The 10,069-nt window shown below is 38.1% G+C and overlaps 1 protein-coding gene across 1 annotated transcript; it reads right to left on the bottom strand.

The window, feature by feature from the left end:
* Positions 592–2,912, bottom strand: LOC109232992. Its single transcript, XM_019398704.1, has one exon. It carries the CDS (start codon positions 2,171–2,173, stop codon positions 692–694), a length of 1,482 nt encoding a protein of 493 aa, XP_019254249.1. The 5' UTR covers positions 2,174–2,912; the 3' UTR covers positions 592–691.

The raw sequence follows: 10,069 nt of genomic DNA, 5'->3' as shown, positions 1-10,069 counted from the left end.
CGACATTGGTCCAAATCGAAAAATTATTAAGAGTATTTTAGGCTTAATTAGCTGATTCACCAATATCTTTTGGCGAAGAATGTCATCTCCAGATGAAAATTTGGAAGAAAAACAAAAATGCACCACTTTGGTTAAGAAGGAGATTTCAAAAGAGAATGAAAGGCTTAAAGGTAGAGGTAAAAGACTTGAAACTAGAGGTAGATCCACTCTGCAACCAAAATTGTGAATTGGAAAAGCAGATGAGGGATATAGACTTATCATGATCAAGGAAATGAAAGCCACATTGAACCATCTGATTTCTGAAGCACTAGATTTTATGTGCATCTTCATGCCTTTGACTGAAACTGAAAAACTGGGAGAAAAGAGATGAAGCCTTTTGATCCGAATAGAAAAGGAGAGCTTAAAAGGGTTAGAGAGAAAAAAGATGCAATGATTATTGCAACACTTGTGCATTCCCATAACATCTTAGAGCTGACGGGAAATTTCAGTTATACTTTTTGTAATTGATTTGTCTTGATAATTACAAAATTACTGATCACCTTTTCATTCCACAATAGTCAACGGCCTTGCTCATTTGCCACACTCTCGATATAGTCAACATCCAATAAAATACCTTCTACAGTTTCGAGACCACATCATATAGACTAAAACAGAATATATATATATATATATATATATATAGGACCCTCTGTCAATTAAACTGAGGTTGGTAAATACAATAGTTGTCATGCTTTTTTGCTTGCTTTACATAACCTGAGATACAAAGAAAAAGCCTTTCATACGCTGCAGCCATTTTTGTAGCAGTAAACAACTTCAAACCTCTATCCCTAGCAAATCTCCCTTTCTGCTTCAGAATTTCCCTTCCATCCTCCAAAACCTCATACAAAACTTTCTTCAGTTCCCCTACTGTAGGTGCATATGTATACCCCATCTCGTTACTAACAATAATAGACCCCGTAATACTGGCAAGTTTCGTCGCTATCAAAGGCTTACCAGTTAGGATTGCTTCCAACAAAGTATGATCCAAACCTTGAGCTCTTAATGTCGGGTTTATGAATACATCTATTGTATTATAGAATCCTGCTAGTTGAGCCTGTTCTAGTGGTCCTAAAACCATCACATTATTTAACCCGAGGTCTTTGTATCGAGCACCCCACGGACCATTTCCAGCAACTAGTACAATAACACTGTCCCTGAATGTTGAGTTTTCGTCGAAAATTTGTTTTAAGGCTTCAAACATTAAAGGATGTCCCTTATCTTTCACCAACCTCCCGGCTAACCCCAAGATTAGGGACTTTGATTTTGGAATACCTAGGTTTAACCTAAACTCATTGCCCTTTGAAATATCAGGCTTGAATATTTCCTCATTGACTCCATTTAGAATGACATGAACGCGTTCTTCTGGGATCATATAGATCCTTTTAAGTACATCTCCTGCATGATCGCTCGTGGCAACATGGTGAGCATAACTTTGGAAAAACTTTACCTCTTCGATAACCTTCTTTACTCTTTCAGTCAAAGTATTTGATTCTGGATCTTTAGTGTTTCGTAGAAGTTCTTGTATGATATCAGAATGTATAGTTTCATAAGCAATTCCATGCCAGCTAACCGCAAGATTATTCAGGTTATTTGATCTAGTATGCCTGAGGCCTACACTCTCTGTATGAATCACATCAAATGGCCTTTCTGTCGCGTTTTCTGCTTGAAATTGCTTCCAAATAACAGCTTGATCAAGATATCCGGCAGCAGTAGGCCTCGAGATGTGAAAACGGAGATTCCTCATTGGGGTATGTAAAGGCAAAGATGAGTTGGATGATGAAGCTGTGAAGATATGAAGCTCGTGTCCGCGTTTGGCTAAGGCGAGATGGAGCGTTAAGGCGTGTCGTTCAAGTCCTCCGGCGTGTTGTTCATCTGGCCACTTCTTGACAAACAGAGCAATTTTAAGGAATTTTTGAGGTTGTTTTGATGAAAAGACAAGATGGTTCCAAGCTTTTGAGAATGTAAGGAGATTAATTGGTTTGTTTTCATTGTTCACTGTCATTTGGATATAGGAATAGCCATAGCCAAAGGAGTAAGACCAGTAGAGGAGAGGAATGGACGAGAAGGCACAGAGAAAAACAAGAATGCAGCAACAAGATCGAAAACTGAAAAGGGAAGCTTGATCTTTTGCCATTGACAGTTTAATACCAAGAATCTTGAGTCTTTAAATCACCCCGATTCCTTTTCTGAAGATGGAATACTAGTAAAAGATATATTCTTGGTGTAGGAAGCAAGAAGAAAGTAACCATGGGTAGATCAAATTTTGGGAAATAGATTCATTTCTTTATTAAGTTTATACTACTCCCTCTCTTCCAGTTGAACCTATTTATTTTTTAGTCCCTTATAAAAAGAATGACCTCTTTCGAAATTTGGAAACAATATAACTTAAATTTTTAATTCTACTCTTACCGAAAAACTTTTACCACACAAATACTCTTGATTCCTATTTGATTTGTTTAGGACCACAAATTACAAAAAAAACTTTATTTTTTCTTAAATTCCGTGTCCAAGCAAAGAGATTCACAAGGGAGGAGCGAGTATCTCTTTTCAGATCTAACACATACCTAGAAGTTCTCAGTTTAAGTTGACCAAATTGATTGCTACAATCTGCACAGGTTTCAACCCATATTAAAACAAGGTCTCGCAAATCTCGAGCAAAAACAAGAAAACAATAGTCTTGAGTATTGTTAATAAGCTAAAGCCAATGGTCCCAGCAACAGAATAAAGTATTGTCTTCCTTTTCGTAGCACCTAACTTATGGAAACTGCAAAAGGAAAAAGTTGGGACCTCTATATTTGAGAATCAGACTGAAGAAACAAATTTGAAAATGCTTGCCAAAAGCAAGTTGGGGTGATCAAAATTGCTTGCTAGCTTGTCAAAGTTTTAAAGCTTGCGAGGTGCCCTTGGTCTTTGAAGTATTTAACCATAAATATTAGATTAGGAGACTTACTGCAGAAACCGGTATGCAATAATCATAACTCGAGTTGCCGGTCGATAGAAATTATCGCATAATGGAAGAATTCCCGAGTTCCCACAGCCTAGATTTCCCCTTAAAATGCAAACAGTTGTCTTTTTAAACCCTAGCTGTCGTCATCTAGAATGGAAAATCATGTCTTTTCCAACACCTATATATAGATTTTAGGAGAAGGACTAGCTAATGGAGGCCAATTAGGAGTCCAGAAGTTCTTTTGGACTCAAAGAACTAAAATGTGTGGGAAAAAAACTGGTAACCATAATATATATAAAGCCCTAGCTTAAGGCGCTATACCTTAACGACTGTTTGCCTAATTAAGGTATAGCGCCCTAATATAAGTCGCTATATATATAAAGCCCTAACATACCGTGGGTCCACCAATAATTTTTTTGCGCTTAACTGACATAACAATAATTCAACTGGGTATAGCGCCTTAAGGTAAGACGCTATACCTCTAATAATTGTACCCCGGGACTAGTTTTTTCCTTATTTAAAGAGGTTAAGGATTTTGTAAAAATCTATTCATAAATATTTTCAAGTCTTTTGAAATATTTCTTCGTTAAGTTATTTTGCATTTTGTCATAATGTCTGAAGAACGAAGAATTAGTATTTCACTACATTGGGGGGGGGGGGGGAGGGGAGGTGAAGTTGTGGTGGCAAATAACTCAGTAAGCTATAGTTTATCTCCACGGTGTCATGTTAAGTTGCCACTTACAATGGAGTACGATAGATTGATATCGTTGTTATGTAAAAAAATGAGTGTGAGCAAACGTTTGGTGAATATTAAAGTAACCGGAAGATATCCGTATTCTGTGACTCCGCAAGGGGTTGCTTGTTATGCTGGGTTTAACATCGAAGACGATGAAACTCTGGGAGGTTTTTTGAGGACCCCGGATGAATACCAGGAAATTCTTGTGATAAAACTGTTGGAAATGTACGTCAAGGCTGAAGATGTTCACAATAATGAGGTTGTGCAAAGTAGGATATCCCTCAATCATCAGGTGGTTATTTGGGAGCATTTTTAGCCGAACAGGTTCCGGGTTAAAGAGTTTGGCATGATCTAAACTTATATCCACGGGCGAATGACGAGCGAGGAAATAATTTGTCTCCTAGTTTACACGATCCACAAGCCGAGTGGTAAACTTCAATTTTTTTTGTCTTAAGATATTTATTTTTATGTATTGAATTTGTATTAACACTCATATATCCATAGGGGGTACCAGTCAGATATAAATTTTACAAGTTATGAACCAACACCCACTTGGAATATGCCTAGTTTTGGTGTGTTGGATCATGGTGGTCCATCCGGGAGTCATCATCAACAGGATAATGTCCATCATGGGATATCAAAATATTATGATTTGTAAGTGAATTGATAAAGCTATATGTAAAGTTTGGATCAATTTGAGTAACTCATTATTTTATTGGTTGTGCAGTAAAAATGAGCAACTTGAAGGTCCTGTCCTTACTCAATTGCCCGAAGACGACAAATTTAATCGGGATCTGGCAGATGCGCAGAGTCAGGAAGAGAATAGTGATTATGACAACAATGCCGATGAGCCTGGAGATGACACACTCTTCCCTAATGAGGGTGATGAGGAGGAGGAAGAGAAGACTGAACCCGATTTGACGAGGGAGCATGCTCCACCTCGTGTTAGACCAAGAGTGTACGAGTCCAATGTGTCGTTTCATTCAAGGGAGATTTTCTACCTTGATCATTTGCCAAGTATGCCGGATGCGGATGCCTCACAACGGATATTGACGAAATTCGGGCAACAATATGGGATGAATCTTAAGCAACGGTGTTGTCAAAGGGCATGCTTTTTCTTGATAAAGCGCGCCTAAGCAGGGCGGTGCAAATGTACATCGTAAAAGAGTGTCGTGAGATCAAGGTAGCAGAGTCATCTCCGGATGTATACAAGGTTATTTGCCGTAGATGGTTTACGGGTTGTAATTGGATGCTGCGTGCGAGGAAGAAGAAAACAAATATGTGGGTAAATGCATTGGCACCCACAATTGTGAAATGGACACATTCAGTGGGAATCATATTAACTTGGATGTTGACTTGATTTCACTTGTCTTGATTCCACACATTGAAGCGTCCATAAGGTACACTATCAAAGAGTGTATAACATCTGTCCACCAGGAATATGGGTGTACCATTACCAAGAGAAAGGCATTTCTCGGGCGCAAACGTGCGTTTGAAATTGTTTATGGTAACTGGGATAAGTCCTTTGTATCTCTACCCAGGCACATGGCCGCATTGCAACACTTTAACCCCAGGACTGTTGTTGAATGGAAGCTTGAGCGGAGTCCGGTAATACCACAACATATATTCAAATATGTGTTTTTGGCATTTAAACCAGCAATTGATGGTTTTGTGCATTGCTGGCCGGTAATATCCATAGACGACACTCATGTCTATGGAAAGTATCATATTAAGTTGTTGATCTCCGTTGCAGTAGATGCTAATGGAAGTATATTTCCCCTAGCTTTTGCTATTTTTGCGAATGAAGCCAAAAGACGTGGACGCTATTTTTGAACCACTTGAAGGAGCACGTTGTCAGACAACGTTCAGATATTTGTCTAATATCTGATCGGCATGGCGGTATTTTAAGTTCTGTACAGAATTTCCTATATGGCAGGAACCGTATGCCTACCACCGTTACTGTGTAAGGCACCTAAAGGCCAATTTCTAGAAGGTACATCCCAACAAGGATTGCATGATTTAATATGGATGGCTGCAACAGATCACCAAGAGTGTAAATTCAGGGGGCGCATGGAATCGATCAGGCAGGAAGACCAAAGAGCCTATCGTTGGTCGCTGCGACATGAGCTTGACAAGTGGACTTTGCATGTGGATGGTGGCAGAAGATGGGGAATTCTGACTACAAATGTGTCAGAGTCTTTCAACGGGTTATTGAAGTCTGCACGTGGATTGCTTGTCACTGCCATGGTGCGGATGACATTCAAGCAGATGGCGGAGAGGTTTGTTGAAAGGGCTAGAGGTGTATCATCATTGATGGAAAGGGGTGTTGAATTTATTCCAATACCAATGAAAAGATTTGAGAAATACAGGAGGCGAGCACATTGGCATTCATATTTACAGTATTGCAACGAGAAAAATATTTTTGAAGTTCGCACCGCTATCCATCAAAACTGGGGTAATAATACACACACCGTAATGAAGCCAGAAAGTTATGCTCTTGTGGGAAATGGTCCATATACCACATGCCGTTCTCACATGCCATGAAGTGCTCTCAACATACAGGTTTTGCAGCAACCAGCTAGTTGATAAAGAATATAGTGTTGCAGTATACTTAAACACCTATAGTGGACAGTTGCAGCCAGTGGGTGCTGAGCATTATTGGCCGCCGGAAATATTTAAAATGGTGTGTAACAAGGACTATTTGCGTCATCGACAAGCGCAAAAAATAACGCATATACGGAGCCAAATGGAAGTTGGTGATACCGTTTATGCGCGTAAATGTGACATATGCTCGCAAACAGGACACGACCGTTATAAATGTCCTTTAGCTGGTTTAGGTAGCGGTGGTAATTCAGCTCCCGGTGGAAGTTCATCCAATGTGCCCAATTATCAAGTATACTCGTAGTGTTTTATTTCATTAATCCTATAGAAACCGGTATCCTGAAGGCATCTGACTATACGGGGATGGTAGGGCTGCTTATCGGGCGGATTGGGCGGTTATTTACTCTTAACGGTTTGGCTTATCGATTATCGGCTTTTAAATGTATTAATCCTCTAGCCACCCGATAAGATATCGGACGGATTAGTATCGGTTTAGCTCTTATCGGGCGGTTTATCGGCCTAATTCAATCTATATTCAATCAGAATTACTAGAAAATATGCCCCTACAAACGGAGTACTAATATGGGAGTGTTAATCCATGCCTGGCTGTAGCTCCCTTACTAACTGAAAACTCACTTAGTTCATGTATACGACTAAGAATTTAGGCGCATCACCTTTCATCAGGTGTCCATAATATTCATTGTTCATGCCTGAAAAAGACATCTCTACGCCCTCACGTATATCGTATAACTAATGCATTAGCTAACTTATCTTGTCCAGTTCAGTGCTATTGCATCCTTTATGCATTATGCCTGAGAAGGACTTGTTTATAATGTAATACTAATTCATCTGTATGAGTATTCCAAAACATTTGTTTGCTTGAATTTGATTCTGAACTTTCTGCTTTTTGTAAAGTAATTAACAAGGATTATGTTACATATTTTTCATAATTCTGATTATTTAGGAATTAGGCGTTAGAACTTAGAGATAGAGTACTGGAAGAGTGGAAGACTGAACTGGAAGGGTTTTTGATATTTAATGTATATATGGATAAAAAAAATTATATATATATATATATATATATATATATATGTTCTTAACGGGTTAACGGATTATCCGTTAAAAAAATTAATTAAATANTTCCTTGGATAATTGTTCCCTGATAATTCATGATTGACTGATTGTTGTGTTTATTTATATTTGACCGCGTCGCATGTATGATTCGCGAGCGGGATAATAAATGCATCTATGGTTCGGGCCGCTCGACCCTCGGCAGTGCACATTTTACATTTATGTTGGATCGGGTCGTACGACCTCGGCATGAGTTGCACATGTTTGAATTGCTTGTCTTGAGATTTATTGATATTGCCATCTGCTCTCCCCGACTTGAGATAATTGTTAATTAATGAATTATGAGTCCGGAGACTTTTAATAAAAAGGAACTTTTACCTGTTTAGTAATTCATTTGAATCTACTGCTGTCCTTAATAAATTCGTGAGTCATCGCTTTAATAATATTATTATTTGACCATTAGTAAGTGTCGAAGTTGCCATCTCGTCTCTACTTCTTCGAGATTAGGAGGGATACTTACTGAGTACACGTTGTTTACGTACTCATGCTACACTTGTTGTGCATTTTGTTACACAGGTGCAGGTACTTCTACTGGCCTATTGGGCGTAGCAGCACGGGCGACCCGGAGACTAAGCGAGCTGTATTTCCTCGAGGCGACCCGCAGCTAGTATAGTCTCTCTCAGAATTTTATTTACTTTCTGTCCAATTTGTGTTTCAGACAGCTGTTGTACTTTATTCAAATTCTTATAAATTACTCATGCACTTGTGACACCGGGTTCTGGGATGGTTACGAAGTATTTTGTATTAATTGCTTATCATTTGATTTGAATTGAAGCGATCATCTTTTATTTGGTAAATTTGGAGGAAAATCATAGATTTCAAGAGTATTAAAACGAGAATTTAATTAAGTATTTTGGTTGGCTTGCCTGACAGTGGTGTCCGGCGCCATCACGACCCTTAGTGGATTTTGGGTCGTGACAATATTTGTCCATATTTTGGATTGAGAAGAAGTGTGTGATTTATTAAAATATTTATTGAGAAGGATGAGGGCCCACATTGAATTAGGAGATTTAAACATTCTCCAAGCTAGACTAGCTAGCAAAGCAGAATTCTTTTGGCTAAGTTTTTGAATTCCTAATCCTCCCTCTGCCTTTGGAGTTGTTACTGCATCCCATTTAAGAAGGTGTAACTTCTTTCGTGTTGAAGTAGTGCCCCATAGAAAATTACGCTGATATTGTTCCATTTTATTTATAATAGAAGAAGGCAGTCGGATGTATTGCATAATATGGTTGGGTAATTGATTTAGAGTAGTTCTTCCTGCCAAGGTTAGAAATTAGTTTTCCAGCTTGCAAGTTTGTTTTTGAAATTATCAAGGAGAAATCTGCCTTTTTTTGATCTTCCCAGGAACATAGAAAAACCCAAATATTTACCAAAAGAAGTTCCTTCCTTGATACTAAATGAGCTTGTAACAAAAGATTTGTCAGTTAGGTTGCAATTTTTAGAGAAGAAAACTTTAGATTTTTCAAAATTAAGTTTTTGTCCTGAGTGTTGACGTCAATTATAGCATGACAACTTTTAGTAGTAATTTTGGAGAATAGAATAATATCATCTGCAAAGAAAATATGTGAAATATCTGGACCTTTCTTAGATAGACGAATTGGTTTCCGCTGTAGATAGTCTACAGAGAGAGATATGCTACGTGATAATATCTCCATGCACATGATAAACAAGTATGGTGATAGAGGATCTCCCTGGCGTATACCTCTTGTTGGTGAAAAGAACTGTGTTTTAGAGCCATTGATTAAAATGGATATAGACGCAGTTGTAACACATGACATAATGAGGGAGATCATAGGAGTAGGTAGGTTGAAATAGAACAAAGCTTGTCTTATAAAAGACCATTCTAGCCTATCAAAAGCTTTTTCTAAATCAAGTTTTAGAAGCATTGAAGAACATTTTCCTTTCATTTTTGCTAAGTAATTTATAGTTTCCTGCACTATTATAGCATTGTCAGAGGCTCTTTTCCCTTGTTGAAAACTTGTTTGCGTTGGACCTAGGGCTGCTTATCGGGCGGATTGGGCGGTTATTTACTCTTAACGGTTTGGTTTATCGGTTATCGACTTTTAAATGTATTAATCCGCTAGCCACCCGATAAGGTATCGGGCGGATTGGTATCGATTTAGCTCTTATCGGGCGGTTTATCGGCCTAGCAAAATTATCAATGATTCTAGATTTATAAAACTGAAAATAAGTGTTCATGTTCCGAGTCAGTCCCCGATTCCTAAAGTTCATGACTGCTCAAGAAAATACAGCTAAACAGTAAACTCTCACACAGTCACACAGTCACACGAACCAAAACTTCACCTGCTTGCTGTCCATAGACAGTTTCTTTCCAAGTTCTAGTCTTACTTTTTCGTTAGAATGTGGATTCTCCTTGAAAGCACTGTGACAGACAAATGAACAAAAATTGGAACTAATATAAACAAAATTAACAAGTAAAATAGAAATTGGAATGATACACACGTTTCGAGCTCTAGAATTTGATTTGCAGTATGCCTGCTGTATTTTCTTTTTTTTGATGAATTACTGAGAACAGAATCCGGCAAGGGTTTTTGTTTTTGATTATTTAAGGGTTTTTTTATATTTAATATATATAAATAAAAATAAATTTTATA

Source organism: Nicotiana attenuata, chromosome 10 (assembly GCF_001879085.1).
Source record: "Nicotiana attenuata strain UT chromosome 10, NIATTr2, whole genome shotgun sequence".
In the NCBI taxonomy this organism is placed as follows: Eukaryota; Viridiplantae; Streptophyta; class Magnoliopsida; order Solanales; family Solanaceae; genus Nicotiana; species Nicotiana attenuata.
This window is presented reverse-complemented; position numbering and strand designations above follow the sequence as displayed.

What these genes read in the sequence shown, in the direction of transcription:
- LOC109232992 (XM_019398704.1), bottom strand. Translation starts at nt 2,173, where the DNA reads ATGGCAAAAGATCAAGCTTCCCTTTTCAGTTTTCGATCTTGTTGCTGC.